The 15,000-nt window shown below is 38.4% G+C and overlaps 1 protein-coding gene across 4 annotated transcripts in view; it reads right to left on the bottom strand.

Moving 5' to 3' along the window:
* Nucleotides 1-548: 548 nt before the first annotated feature.
* Nucleotides 549-15,000, bottom strand: part of ATP7 (copper-transporting ATPase 1) — a 19,513-nt gene continuing 5,061 nt past the window's right edge. For 2 of the 4 annotated variants that reach the window (XM_086534021.1, XM_043006294.2), the window contains exons 3-27: nt 14,770-14,920; nt 14,062-14,304; nt 13,650-13,800; nt 13,251-13,412; nt 12,901-13,061; nt 12,345-12,506; nt 12,091-12,205; nt 11,788-11,921; nt 11,413-11,646; nt 10,861-11,001; nt 10,338-10,535; nt 10,020-10,196; nt 9,199-9,390; nt 8,925-9,084; nt 8,447-8,633; nt 8,008-8,188; nt 7,537-7,657; nt 7,056-7,243; nt 5,847-6,005; nt 4,864-5,013; nt 4,425-4,495; nt 4,118-4,270; nt 1,961-2,074; nt 1,308-1,524; nt 549-788 (exon numbers count right to left, since the gene is read on the bottom strand). In XM_086534021.1, coding sequence (XP_086390147.1) covers nt 1,338-1,524; nt 1,961-2,074; nt 4,118-4,270; nt 4,425-4,495; nt 4,864-5,013; nt 5,847-6,005; nt 7,056-7,243; nt 7,537-7,657; nt 8,008-8,188; nt 8,447-8,633; nt 8,925-9,084; nt 9,199-9,390; nt 10,020-10,196; nt 10,338-10,535; nt 10,861-11,001; nt 11,413-11,646; nt 11,788-11,921; nt 12,091-12,205; nt 12,345-12,506; nt 12,901-13,061; nt 13,251-13,412; nt 13,650-13,800; nt 14,062-14,304; nt 14,770-14,920 — 3,892 coding nt within the window. In that variant the 3' untranslated portion in view covers nt 549-788; nt 1,308-1,337. The remainder of the gene's footprint in view (nt 789-1,307; nt 1,525-1,960; nt 2,075-4,117; nt 4,271-4,424; nt 4,496-4,863; nt 5,014-5,846; nt 6,006-7,055; nt 7,244-7,536; nt 7,658-8,007; nt 8,189-8,446; nt 8,634-8,924; nt 9,085-9,198; nt 9,391-10,019; nt 10,197-10,337; nt 10,536-10,860; nt 11,002-11,412; nt 11,647-11,787; nt 11,922-12,090; nt 12,206-12,344; nt 12,507-12,900; nt 13,062-13,250; nt 13,413-13,649; nt 13,801-14,061; nt 14,305-14,769; nt 14,921-15,000) is intronic. The other 2 variants (XM_043006295.2, XM_043006296.2) reach the window with 2 other exon arrangements.

Here is a 15,000-nt window from a genome sequence, read left to right as displayed (position 1 = left end):
TATATATATATATATACACACATATATAAATGAAAGTGTGGTCTTCTATATAGCACCAACTGGAATATATGTATAAGAAGGAATATATGAAATATACAACTCCACATACTGAGGAACTTTTCCAATCCTACTAGCTATAAAAAAATATTGTCATTTAAAACCCAGTGATATTTCTATACACGTCCATATACAGCATATATAACCCATCATTAAAAAACCTTAAAACTACTTAACACTGGATTAAATCTCACTGGAATAGTGATACTTCCATAATTATAAGTACAGCCACAAAATGAAAATGAAATGGAATAACGAAATCTTTTCACGACACTGACAATCATCAGAAAGGACAGCAGCGTTGCAGGGTTTTCTGATGAAGTACGACGCTGATTCATCAGGTACACCCAACAGAATAGAATACACCAATAAACAACTTCTGAAAATAGTGCTGAGTGTGTCAAAGTATTCCCTTATCTCTAAAATTAGGAAATAATAATGCATTATAATTACGGTACGTGTACACTGTGAATTATGTGCACACATGATAAGTGAACATATCAAAATTAATTAACATTATCACAACAACAAAATTAATAGGTATCTACTGATTCAGTAACACCAACAAAAGCAGAAATAATGAATAATATTCCTTGTAATTTTGGTCTTTTTTTCCCTTTCCCGTGTAGTCTCTTGATCACGCTACCATTGCCTTCAGTTCAACGTCTTCGTCCTCCGTTGGCACTAGAATGTGACCTTGCTTCATAGGTCTTCGTAAAGACCCGAATACCCTAGAAAACACAGAACAAGCATTAATGGTAAGAAAAATGACTACCCCTTAACCCATTCGCGCTGGATGACGTGCTGATACGTTTCATGTTTTTTTTGCATCAGACGCCGGCGACGAGATATTTGGTCAAGGCCTGCGCTCGGGGTGAGCGAGCGCCCAGTCTCGCGGCTAGTGCGCCCGAGAATCCCAAGGCATTAGGCTTATGCGTTCGAAAACCCCGGCATTACGACCATACAAAGTCGGAATCGCCCCGGCGTGAATGGGTTAACAGGTAAGATATATTTTCTAGCTAATGCATTAACCCTAGATGAACAGGGAGAGATCTAAGCTAACAGGCACTAAAAGGTGAAAAAACATACAGGATTTGTTGTTAGACTTAGCAATCATCAAAGTTAATCACAAAACTAAAGAAAGCATTCGCAAGAGAATTAATTACAAGTCTCCTGAGACTAGATTAGGGAAAAGATTAGTAGCTCTGAGGAGGCGCTAAGAAAACAAGCATCACGTCGCATGCACTTACAACCAGTGGCAGCAAGCAGTTACGACCGCATTACAGCTGTACCACCAGAGACTCCGATGGCACCAAAGTGGGCTTGTGCACTTCATCCCAATCACCACCACCAAAATCCTCAAACAACCCCCCTCCTCCATCATGGTTAGTCTCTATAGCGGTCAACAGCTGCTCCATCTCAGCATCGCTCTCACCTCCTAACTGCACACCAGTCATTGCGTTGAACCTGCAACGTTCCCATTCTTTCTACACTGTTATTTATTAGTTATCAGTCTAAGGTAAGCTAGATTTTTCTTGCTTTTAGTTCCATCACCACTTACCATCATGCCTTATGGTCATTGTAAGTTTACAATCAACATTAGTAATCTGCACCCATGCAAATGGTACAAAAATTGTCCAATATAATGTACATTAATCAATATTAGTGAATCAAAATACAAACTTAGTAAATCATTACAGTGATTAAAAAATCTGAAAAATTCATATTACACAGTTCAGCATATCTAATCAAAATATTTCATGATTACAGACATATCAATCAATACAAAACAAATTGTCAATCAAAAACCTTAATCTAAACTCGTTCTAGTTCAATAATAATTGCATAAAAGGTAAACCTTCTAGACTGAACACAACTGAGCTTGTATATGCCTTCAATATACCTGGCTTTGAGCGACTGGGTATAGCTGCACGAACACTTTCCACCAAACCTCATTCCTGCACATTGGCAAGACGGTCTGCTAAGCCGGTAAATACCTTGGAGATTGTCCTTCACTCTGGAGGGAGGTAACAAACACACACACAAAAATTGACATATACGTAATAACCTTAACTGTTGAGAAAACGAAGAAATGGCCGAACAGGATGAGTGTAAACCGGAGAGTTTACGCATCCTCGGTGGCAGAGAAAAGGTCAAACCAAAGCAGAAGAAAAAACCTTCCCACATAAAGAGATAATCTATACATGCAGCATTCTTATGCCATTTTAGAGAATCCAATCTTGGGATACGACACCACACTCATGAACTCGCTAAGAGTGCGTATCTGTTTAGCCTCCCACAATGGGCTAAAAATAACTCCCTCAACTCTTTATGTACAACTTGATTAAACCGAGGGACCATTATACCTCATACTATAATCTCCACAGATTTCTTTGCCCAAATTCACTAGCAATCTACGACGAAAGCTTCACGAGGAGAAGAAATGAAGCAGACGACTAAAGGATAACGTAATGAAGACGTCCTCTAGAGCCCCAGCTACTGTATCACATTCCTTTATTTTCATAGAACAAAAGCATCCAGTACATGATATACTGACAGACTGAGCAAGAAGAAGCAAGACATTGTGTTTGTGTGGATACTCTGCATGTGAATATATTGTATGCGGATATATTGTAAGTGCATGATCTGCATGTAAATATATATGTAGATATGTTGCATGTGCATATTCTGTATGTAGATATATTGCATGGAGATATGTTCTATGTTGACATACTGCATGTGCATATGTTGTGTGTTGATATATTGTATATGGTTATAATGCATGTGGATATACTGTAAATGGATATAATGTATGTGGATGTAAAGCAAGTGGCTCTTGAGAGAGAGAGACAGTGTGTGTGTGTGTGTGTGTGTGTGTGTGTGTGTGTGTGTGTGTGTGTGTGTGTGTGTGTGTGTGTGTGTGTGTGTGTGTGTGTGTGTGTGTGTGTGTGTGTGTGTGTGTGTGTGTGTGTGTGTGTGTGTGTGTGTGTGTGTGTGTGTGAATTTTTAATTATCCATGCAAACCCAAATGAAGGATTTTACCAAACATATACAGCCTTCAAAATTCCAACATTCATGCTTCGTTCATTCCTCAAGTACCTACGTATGCAGCACAAACTCACCTTTTCCCTGCAGTTTAGTGACATTGCCATTGTTGCATTTGCTATCACAGCAATCCAGGCTACGTAAATATCATGTACTCCAAAGCAAAACTAACGCCAAGGATTAGAAAAGTCATATCCATTGATGTCAGAGTGAAAGGGAATACACTGTAAGTAGTCAGGCTTCTACCTTAACCAAGATGAAAGAATTCCCGATAAAAGTGCACTTCAAAGAATGATTAATCAAGATCTGAAGAAAGCACACAAAAGCACATCACAGCACACATCACTCAGCGTTAAAAAAGAAAGAAATAAAAAAGCAATGCTAAAACAACATGCTTAATACTTGCATGCAATAGTTAGTTAGCAGTAAATCTTAAAATCATGCAAAAACCAAAAACTAAATCTAATCAAAGCGTTATTTAAGTCAAGCAAACTCACTAGAGTGAAACGTCTTTAGAGCACCATAGGCTAGCCAAGGCCACTGAATTAAGACACAGAGGGATTGCCTTAATGAGTCAAGCCCTGCACGGCACTTGCTACGGGGGATAAGAGCAGTGGGCTAGATTCTGACCAGAGTTACGTCCTTCTACTATCGTGTAGAAGTATTAAGTATACATTACACATATGGATAGGTAGATTGACATATGATCACTTCTAATAAGCACAATGAAAAGCATTCTGTCCATTATATACTTTGCAACAATGGCGCTGTAAAGACAATTTGCTTGAAAAATGAGTGACTTTTTCACTTTACAGTTTACAACAATAAGCAATAGAAAAGAAAAAATCTGAAGTCATTATCAGGTGCAGTAGAAAATTAATAATTTACATATCATATTATATTCCATGACATATCAATTTGAAATCTGATATTTACGATTTTAAGGAAATCATTCAAATATGGGATAATCAACTCAATGTTTAATCGAGAAACAAAGTACAAGAAGTATTCGTACCTCGCAAGTGCAGAAGCAGACCTCGCATCTGGCACATCTCCAAGGCCTCGGTGGACAGAAATGTTGTCCAGGTCATCCGGATTCCCGAAACGAGACTCCTGAGCCTTATGGTAGTCTAAGGTTGCCAGCTTCTCTCGTGTTGGTTTCTTATATCTAGGAAAACAAAATGAAAACCTGGATGACCGCCATTAGCAGCAGACGAGGCCAAACTATCTGCACTATAAAAAAAATGAAGTAAAAGCTTATTCAGAATCACTATAAGACACCACAAGATATCTCTCTATCGAAACACAGGAGTACCACTTACAGCTTTAGTAGGAGAGATGAAACCACCACGGACACCGAGCTCATTGCCATAGCTGCTGATCCCATCCAAGGCTGCCGGAAATAATATGCATGAAATACAAATGGTCGAAGACATTCATTTCCTTTCATCCTTTTAAGAATGGACTGGAACTTATGCCAAAACTGATATACAAGTAAAATTTCTGTGCTGATATATGCTACAAATAATGAAGAGTGCTTATATAAAATGAGTACCTAGTTGTAATTAGCATTATTAAAGACAAACAGAGAAGGTAAGCTGGCAAGAGAGATAAATATGGTTCAATAATATGTAGAAGGTAATGGATAATGATATACTGAATTATGAATCTCCTTCAAATACTCACTACATCATCACTGCGATATAGGGAAATTTACACTTTTGTAACTCTTGTGAAACTCGCACTTGTACTAGTGCCTACCTGCAAAACAAAACCCAGCGGTCTGAACACTCCAGCTGCCACGGGTATTCCAACCAGGTTGTATATCGACGCAAACACAAAATTCAAATGGATCCGTCGCACCGTCTTCTTTGACAGATCAAGGCAAGCCACCACATCTATGAGGTCGTTCTGGAACAAAATTATGTTTCCCTCCATCAATTACCACAACTCGCACAAATTTAATCATAAACCTAGCTAGCGCTTCTTCCAATGTTACGTGAATAGCCAAACTGACTGAGTGTTGAAGAGGAGGTCTGCATTTTGAGAAGAGAATACAAGTAAAAATATAAAATCAGAGAATCAATATTTGGATATTTGGGATGGAAGAGCATCACCCTCTGTCTAATCCTATGAATGGCAAACAAAGATGTTAACCCATTAGCAGCGGATGGCATGATTTGCTGCAAAGGCAGAGTCGGTCATAGACGCGGATGGCATCATGCCAGACATGTAAAACAGCCATCCTACTGCACAGACCTTTTTTTAATACCGCGACCAATGGGTTAAAAGAAGAAAAAGAAGGGAAAAAAAAAAAATGCAATTAATTTCATGTCTGTTGTAACTCTATTGAAGCAATCAAATAACTATCCTATCTATGTATATATATTTTTTCTTCTAGTGCCAAAGATAAAACATAACTGTAAGGAATTGCTGCTCAACCTGTTTTGACGTTCTGTAAAATATATGATAAATGTAAAAGAATATAACATAGCAGGTCAACAATGCATAGAATTATTTATAGATTGCTTGCTTATGCATTGTGAAATACTATCCAGTTTTTAAAGCAAAAGAAAAGAAATCAAGAACATTAAAAACATCAATATTATCACGGTTCACAAGGTTACATAAAATCCATAGTTGAAACTAACGATAAACAAGATAAAAACTGTCCTTATCCATTCATATATCTCAAAGCAAAAGCAAAAAGTAGGTCCCCTTGAAACAAAAGAAAACAAACTTACCCTTATAAGCACAACATCCGCTGCTTCCACGGCCACGTCAGTGCCGGAGGAAATGGCTATGCCAACGTCCGCCTGAGCAAGCGCTGGGGAGTCATTCACACCATCACCCACCATGGCCACTCTCTGGCCTGCTTCCTGCAACAGCTTCACTTTCTTGACCTGTAGGAAAATTTCATGAGGCATTTTCTTTTCTTTTTTTTATACACCTATCTTTTTTATTTTAAGCCTTAGATGGGTGATACTTGGATGAGCTTCAGAGTATGGTTGAGGAAGGAATACATACCATAGTAGCAACTTTCAATATGGGAAAAAGCATGCAAAAAGAATCCCCTTCTGACTTGCATTTATTTCGCTGAATAAGTACAAGAAGAAAACCAAATACTGGTATCCTGGTAGAAGGAAAAAATCTATTTCAACAAGTTAACCCACTGCGCAATTAGACCACCAATGCCCACGTTTTCTATGAAAAAAGGGGTGACTGTGGTGCTGTTACCACACTTACAATGCCTTCTCACTCTATCCACTGCACCTATGAGACTTCCTCTGGACTCACCACAACAAGGGTTCATAGGAGGTGTCTGCCACCTCCAAGTTCTCCCATCCTCAGCAAGACTACATTCCCTTTTCTGTGGTCCTCTACCCAACCTTCATTCCATGTACTCATTGACAGCCTTCTCACATGCACCCATATCTAGGCTGTCCACTGTACCTTGGGAATTATTGGTTTTCATTCCATCATTATCCCTTGTTTTGGAGGTTCACATGGGCTGAGATTCAAGCCTCTAGTTGATCTATTTCATTGAAGAGGAAAAAAGGAAGTGGTTGGGATTTGAGGGATACTGGTGTAGATTTCCTCCCATTTTTTGTCATCCCTGGATTTTGAATAAGCCATCTCACCTAAATTACTATCACAGATTTGGCAATCAATCATACATGATCATTGTAACCTTCATTCACACTAGAGTTCTCAAGCAGAAAAATAATATTTTCCATGCGGCAAATGCTTTAACCCACACAGGACGGGTGGTACAGCATGTGTACCGCGCATTCAAAAGCCCAGTTGCCGGGCGGCACAGTATTGTGCCAGCCATTCAATTGATTTAGGCCTAATAATTCGAACGCCCCGTCATTTGGACATTCAAGGCTAGAATTCCCCCGTCGGGGATGGGTTAATGTAAGTAAATCAAAGAAGTGCTATGTTTCCAGTACCTTGTGTGTGGGTAGAAGTTCGGCAAAAACCCTGTTAATGCCAACTTGTCTGGCAATGGCCGCTGCTGTTTTCTGGTTATCTCCCGTAAGAAGCACCACATCCAGCCCTTTCTTCTTCAGGGTGTACACAGCTAGTGATGCCTCTGGCTTGACAGTATCAGCAACTGCTAACATGCCAAGGAGTTGCCCTGGTAGAAAGAAATGGACCAAAATCTTATCAGCAGGTGATGTTAGAAGAAATGAACTACATAAACAAATAAACGACTCTTCTAGCTAGAGAGATAATGTGCTGAACAATGTTAATTTCCTTTGTTATATTCCTAATCATTGCTAGCTTTATTTATACACAATTTATGCATACAATCCAAAAATAAAGACTTACACACTGAATAGTGTCTATATACATTGTAAAAGCAAAAAAATAAAAATAAAAATAACTTTTCTTGAAAGGAATTAAATACTACATAAGCTCTAAACTAACCATTAGCAGCAGCCAAGACTGCAGTACGACCAAGCTGCTCTTGGTCCGTCATTTGGTCATCAGCGTTCTTTGGTATGTCTATTCCATTCTGTTTCATCCATTCTCTGTTACCAATAAGTACCTGAAAAATTTTCCCATGCTGTCACAACTCTTGATGATGGTGAATATGTATAATAAATGCTTCGGAGAGAGAGATACATAACAATCCCATTATATTTCATTTGGTCTGGGTGGCTACCACATAGATCTGCTGTCCAACATCAAAACTCAGGCTTGTGGGCATTTTCGTTTACAGAATATGCTGACTAACCCCTAAAATCATAAATGCATTTATCATTCCCTTCCCTTTACATTCCTGCAGGGAAAGGATTAAAGAAATCTAAATCTTATAAGATGCTTCCAACAAATCAGATAACTCATAAGGCTATATACATTTTATAACTTCTTCCACACACCCATCAACCTCAATACCTGATATGGTTCCTGAATGGTCTTGCCTTCCGAGGTGCTAGAGACCGAACCGGGCGAGATGAGTGGCGTCTCCTCACTGCTTGGGGACTGACGAGAGACCTGTGTGCAATCCACCAGAACGTCACCAATGAGGAACAGGTCTTCTTGTCTCTCGGGCATACGGCCATTCAGTTCAGTCAGTCTGTTGGAGAAGGGGACGTCATTCTCATGTACGCTCTTCTTTGCCTTACCGTAATCCTAAATAATAATATGTAATGCTCGAATGGCATATCTTTGATGTATCATAAATAGTTTCACAAATCACAATTGCCTCCACTCTGACAAATTACTAAATAGAAGAACACAACACCCATTCCAATATCCATCAAAGAAATGAACCCATCACTTTCCTTCATCAAAGAAACCTCACAATCACCTAATCAGCCACAAATATACTCACCCATACTCATTGATATAACTAACAGTCAAATTCTTCACATTGAGCAGCATCTCTGAGGTCATGGCAGCCTGGATAATGTGCTGTGTCCCGGATATCGTGCACTGCAGACCAAAGCCAGACACTGCCTTGAAGCCTTCGCACTTTGCGTTGAGGTTGCCCAAACACTGTTGGCAGAACTTGGAGATTGCTGTTGTTGAAGGAAGTATGAAAGGTGTGATTAATGGCTTGCTCTGTGTGACAATATTGAAACTAAAAGTATGCTGAATCTATGAAAATGTGATTGAGAGAATTACTAGTAGGTCCAACATAGCAAGAAGGACAAACATTATACATAGAATTATTTACGTTTAATGTGTCATTTTTCCATAAAGTACTAAGAGTCCTGATTAGTAAATGAAACCAATAATGAAAAAGGAGATTTTCTGCATTACTAAGTGAGTGTGGAGACACAGAAATATAACATCAGAAGAAAGCCTACCAGAAGCAATGGGGTGTTCGCTGTTGAACTCGGCAGCTCCAACGATCACTAAGAACTGTGCTAGAGAGCAGACGGTCTCATCAACATATAGGCATAGCTTGGCTAGTGTTGGTGTGCCGTGGGTGATAGTTCCGGTCTTGTCAAAAACAACAGTCTTCACCTGGGAATATAACCTTGGGTGTGAGGCTTCATACTATTAACGTACAAAATCTGAAGAACATGATGTGAGGTATCTCATATATCCACTGTATATACAAGCAGTCTCTTCAGTTACCTTGTGTGCATTCTCCAAGGGTTCAGCTCCCTTAATCAGGATTCCATTGGTTGCCCCAACTCCTGTGCCAACCATAACAGCAGTGGGAGTTGCCAGCCCAAGGGAACACGGGCAAGCGATGGCCAAGACCGTGATAGCACATCGAAATGCAAACTCGAATACAATTTCAGTCTGGCTGTAACCATCTTGTAACTGTCAATAAAGCCGAGAGGAATGTGCTTCATGAATATACATTGCCAAGACATAGAGTTAAAACCATATACACAAGAAATTGATGCTATGGTATCATATGCCATGTATGAAATTTTAATCACGTCATAAATGAGGACCTAATTTCTGGAATATGCCTACAAAGCAGCAAATGACAAATCAAATACTTTCTCTGTGCTGCAGAAAGGCATCTGTTACTTCTGAGAATTATTTTACTGAGTACTTCCTGAAGGCAAACCATAGGAAGCACAGAACATCATAGGAAGAAGCAAGCATGTTTTAGTGAACATCTCAATAAATAGAGAAATGAGTTATTCATGTCACCCTGGCCAATGGTCTTAAAAATCCTGCCTAAATACAACTTTCTCAGGATGACTTTTTTTTTATTGTAAAATAGGAAGAAAGAGGTAAGTGAGATTTCAAAGTCAAAATGGATATCTACGGCACTAAAACCATTATTACCTAACCTGGGGAAAAATGCAGACATATCATCACTAATTAATTAATGTTTTCCTAGTTGCTAGGTTAACTATCATTCAAAAATTTATACATTTCTTTCCAAAAGCCAGTTTCAACAAATAGAAAAAAAAAAAATCTGCAAAATGACATACTTTTTCATGATAACTTTTATCAACGAGTTCAATGTTGACGTAGCCGACAATAATCCAGCAAATGAGGGTGAGCGTTGAAACGGTGACGACCATGGGGACAAAATAACCTGCAATCTTGTCTGCCAGTTGTTGGATTGGAGCCTTTGAGGTCTGTGCTTCCTCCACTAGTTTTACAATCTGTAATGAAACATCTGTTTAGTGATCTTGCTATGAATCAAACATATAAGACAAATAAAATAAAGTATTCAGATAATAAAACCAAAATTTCAGAACCTAGTCTAGAACTCAATCAATATCAAAGCCAGAGAGGCTACCAACCTGTGCGAGGGTCGTGTCGTTCCCAATGTGCGTGGCCTTCATCAGGAGTAGGCCGTTCTGGTTTATGGATCCTCCGATGACCTGCGAGGCCACTTTCTTGGCCACTGGCATGGACTCGCCCGTTATGAGAGATTCGTCCACCATGCTGTTGCCCGACACCACAACGCCATCTACGGGTATCTTTTCACCGGGCTTTACCTTCAAGGAAAGCAAAGCAATAATATGGTTATAATGTGTTACTGTAGAAGAAAAAAATAATTGCACTTGTTTGGGAAATCTCTATGGGTCAAAGTCCTGAGGGAGTTTTCCTCATGTTACTCTCTCTTTTCTGAGTATGCAACGTTGGCTTCCATTTATATTTATCTAATCTATGGATATATTGGTGCTGGAAGCTACCTTTGCCACCCAGCACTTCATCACTGACCATGGACACAAGACATATCCTGGAATATTTATACTTATGACTGTACTGTGAATGAACAATAAGTTAATGGTATAATTAAAATATAAAACATAAACTTACCTTTAGTATGTCTCCTCTCTGAATGAGGTTAACATCTATGACCTTTTCCGAGCTTGTGTCACTGTCTTTGTCTAGTACTACTAAGGTGGCTTCCGTGGCTTGCAGTGACATTAACTTTGCCAAGGCCTCAGATGTTTTACCCTGTTGAACGAAAAACATATTGAATCCCACTCCATGAAATGAAAAATAGTATGTAAAGCAGTTCAATCTAATTGATTTAAATCACAATAGAAAGCAGCCATTATTACTTATTCAAGCTCTTGATTTACATCGAGTATTAATACCTGCCTTCATATACAAAATTACAAATGATATAAAAGCATGCAAATAACTCAAAAAAGGAAAACAAGTGTCATGCATCTCTAATCCCTAAAGCAAAACTATTTGCCCTTCTCTTCTTTTCCCCTATTTTAATCCCTATCAAGTTATGTGCACAAATCATGAACTGATTCAAAGACTTTACACAAAATAAGTAATGAAAAGTGCATTATTCATGACGGCATCTTATGCTCACACAAAATTCCAACGAGTCATGTCAATTACTCATCTCACCTTTGCGATATGTTCTAGCCAGCGCCCAAGTGATACAAATACCAAAAGCATGGGTGGGGTATCGAAGAACGTCATGGGGCTTGCAGACTGCTGGAGGGCCATGGCAGCAATGACGACGCCCAGAGAATAGAAGTAAGATATCGTTGTGGCCAACATGATGAGGACGTCCATGTTTGCTGTTCTGTGACGGATCGCTTTGAAGGCTTGTGTGTAGAAGTGACGCCCGCCAATAAACTGTGTGAGTTGAGTTATTGTTACTAAGAGAGACAACAAAGTCCTTTGTATGGAATACTTGAATAAAATACATATTCACTTGTAAACACGATTAACAATAATGGCAATTAGTTTCACAACCTTGTGCAACTACATTCATACCTGAACAGGAGTTGCCAGGAGGAAAAGCAGAAGATTCTCTAAGGAAAGACCAGGGATAACACAGCACATTTCTACGTGTGACATGTGTTCCATCATGGCCATGAAATAGACCATCACCAACATGGCTGGGACTCCTGACAAGATAAAGGCCAACAATCACGTATTTACTGAGCACATAGAAGTTATATTTCTCCATTTCAGATTTCAAAAACCATCATTCATTTTACAAATTTTCTCAACAAATGACTAACATGAGAACCTATCGTATAAACACACAAACTAACTGTTACAGTGCATATTTACCAAAGAGGAGGGATATTATGAATGAGTTCCTCCACTTCCTGATTTCCTTCTTATGGTCTAAGTAGTTGCCTCTTCCCATGTCACCCGAATGCAGGGTAGCAGTAAAACCCAAACCCTGCAACATAGGAGACCCTTTCTTAATCAAATTTTAAAAACAATGAAGTTTGCAGACATCTAGTTATTTGATATACAATATAAACAAAGAGGATAAATACTTTCTCTATTATTTGTTATGCTTATTATTGGCTACTTACATTAATGCAATCAATTATATCTCTTGGACCAGTGATTGCAGGATCGAAGACAAACTTGCCCCGTTCTGTTGCCAAAGCTACCACCGCTGACTTGAGGCCTTTCATTTTCATTACATTTGACTCGATGGCATAAACACAGGACGAGCAAGTCATGCCTGAAATCTATAAAATTGGTTAGACTTTATATTATCATTATAATTATCAGTGAAAATCTAAAGTGCACATTTCCATGAAAAAAGACATGTCTATGAAACTCACTAATAATTTGAAAATGTAATAATAACATCCAGCACCCATTAAAGTAGCATAATGATATATATAAATACAGAGCACTGACAGTATATATAGGATGAATTACTATATAAAATAATATAGGTGAGAATAATATAGAACTTCAAATATGGCGAGTAAAATAATTAGCCGACAGAAAAGTTATCTGCAGGCTTGAACATCATTAGCAGACACGAAAGTCATTGATAAACATGATATTCATTACAGACATGAGAGTCACTAACAGACACCCCAATAGGTACAAAATTTTAATCTGTGCACTTACATCCAGATCTACTTCTCCTTGGCCGACCCCCTCATCTAACACGGAGGACGGGAAGCCCAGCTCCGTGATGCTAGACGCTATCTCGTTAGGTGACACTTGCACAGGGTCATAGTGCACTTCGGCCTTTGCTGCCATGAGCGCCACTAGGATGCTCCGGACGCCTGCCAATTACAGACAGGAAGTGTAATGATACTACTGAATGGAGAGTCTCAATCTTTGAGATTTATTACATTTGCATTGTATTTCTATTTGATAGGAAAATGTTTGTATATGTATCCATTTGTCTGTCAGTCTGTAAATCAAATAATATTCTAAATCCACACTAAAGTGATAATCCTAAGCATTTTCACCTTTGATTTTGTTGACGTGTTTCTCGATTGCTGCCACACACGAGGCACAAGTCATGCCTTCTATCCGAACAAAGCACTTCTCTAAAGAAGACTCATCCCCTTCGAAAGCTGCGTTTTCTTTCCACGAACTTGTTACACTCTTCTCGTGGCTTTCCTTAGGAACTGGAAATAATTTAAAAGGGCATGTGAGGTAACCCTGGCATGACTCATAATGCAATTTTTCTTCTTTCGCTTAAAAGATTAGTATATCAAATTTTATTTCAATTTATTCATTATAAAACACTAGGAGAGTCACTACCTATGTCATAATATGAATCATTAGAATTTCTGTGGATTCATTACGTTTAAGAAGTGACAAAATAATAAGAAAAATCTTGATGTACTATGTTAGAATCTCACCTTTGCCATTAGGTACTGTCGAAACAATTCCATTCTGGGATAATTTAACCTTTGCCTCAAAACCCATGTCATCTATCATATCCGCTATTAATTCTGGACTCGTGACTGATGGGTCAAACTCAACTGTTCCTTCCTCCTTCTCTAAATTCACCTAAAAGAACGTCAAAATATTTAATCATTCTGTGAAGTTATACATTTCTGATCATCTTTCTCATAAAACATTAAAACAACCTGGTCATCATTGTCTATTCTCTGAAAATACAAAAGTACAATATACATCATATGGAACAGTATATTCTATGTAGGATATACAGGTAATGATAGGAGACAGATCACATTCTGTGGTACTACATAAATGTATTATTTTTTTAAAATATGTTACATTGATAATATTAACACTCTCGGCACTTACCACTATTGTAATTATTCCGATTTTGCCCCCAATTGTTCCTTCTATGTTACGCACACATGAGTTGCAAGTCATACCCAGGATGGATATGACACAAGTCTGCCGGCCGGACGAAGTTCCTGCCGGATCGCATGGTGACGGTAACACTGCATCAAATCCCATGTCTTCTATTTGCGTCCTTAACAATTCAGGATTTGTCTGGGATGGATTATAAATGATTGTCCCATTCTTCTCTTCTAAACTGACCTGTAATAATAAGGAATCACATTAGTACAGAAGATTAACAAATGTAACAAAATGTTATCGCAAGAATTCTCAAACTTGGGGCCATGGGATACTGTCTGAGAGGCCATGGCATAACTCAAATATTATTAATCTAATTTTGAAGTTAAATTTCATGTCATTTTTTTCTAAAGCAGTGCCCAATGATGATACCTTTTCCTTATCAATAAATTGGAGTCTTTCCCTATAATGTTCTTTTCCTAAAGATATTGGTACCATGAAACTGTGGATAGGCATCTATAACTGAATCTGAAAGATGATAGACCTTAATGGGAACCCCTATTGGTCAGGAGCAACGGAAAAGAAAAGGTTCAGAAGAAATGAACTTGACAAAGAGGCAGGAAAACATTCAATGACTGCTTTTTCAAATGTAGGAAGTTAATAGCAAAATTATTTTAAAGAGCAACAAACCTCAAGACAACCACTTACTTTTATTGAAATAACTCCCGCCTTCTCACCAATAGTTCCTTGTATATTTTTGACGCAGGACATGCATGTCATTCCCTCAATTCCTATTGTTACAGTCGCTTTATCATCCACTATGAGCTCAGCCTCAAATCCCATGTCATCTATGGTTGACCTGGAAACATAAATATAAGGAATTTTATCAATTAAATTATAGGATTTTTCAACTCTTCCAGGATGGGTCATATCTTATGA

Source organism: Penaeus japonicus, unplaced genomic scaffold, assembly GCF_977035675.1.
Source record: "Penaeus japonicus unplaced genomic scaffold, GWHDUDI00000001_assembly GWHDUDI00000003, whole genome shotgun sequence".
In the NCBI taxonomy this organism is placed as follows: Eukaryota; Metazoa; Arthropoda; class Malacostraca; order Decapoda; family Penaeidae; genus Penaeus; species Penaeus japonicus.
Note: the sequence above shows the minus strand (reverse complement) of the source record. Positions and strands in the feature narration are given on the sequence as shown.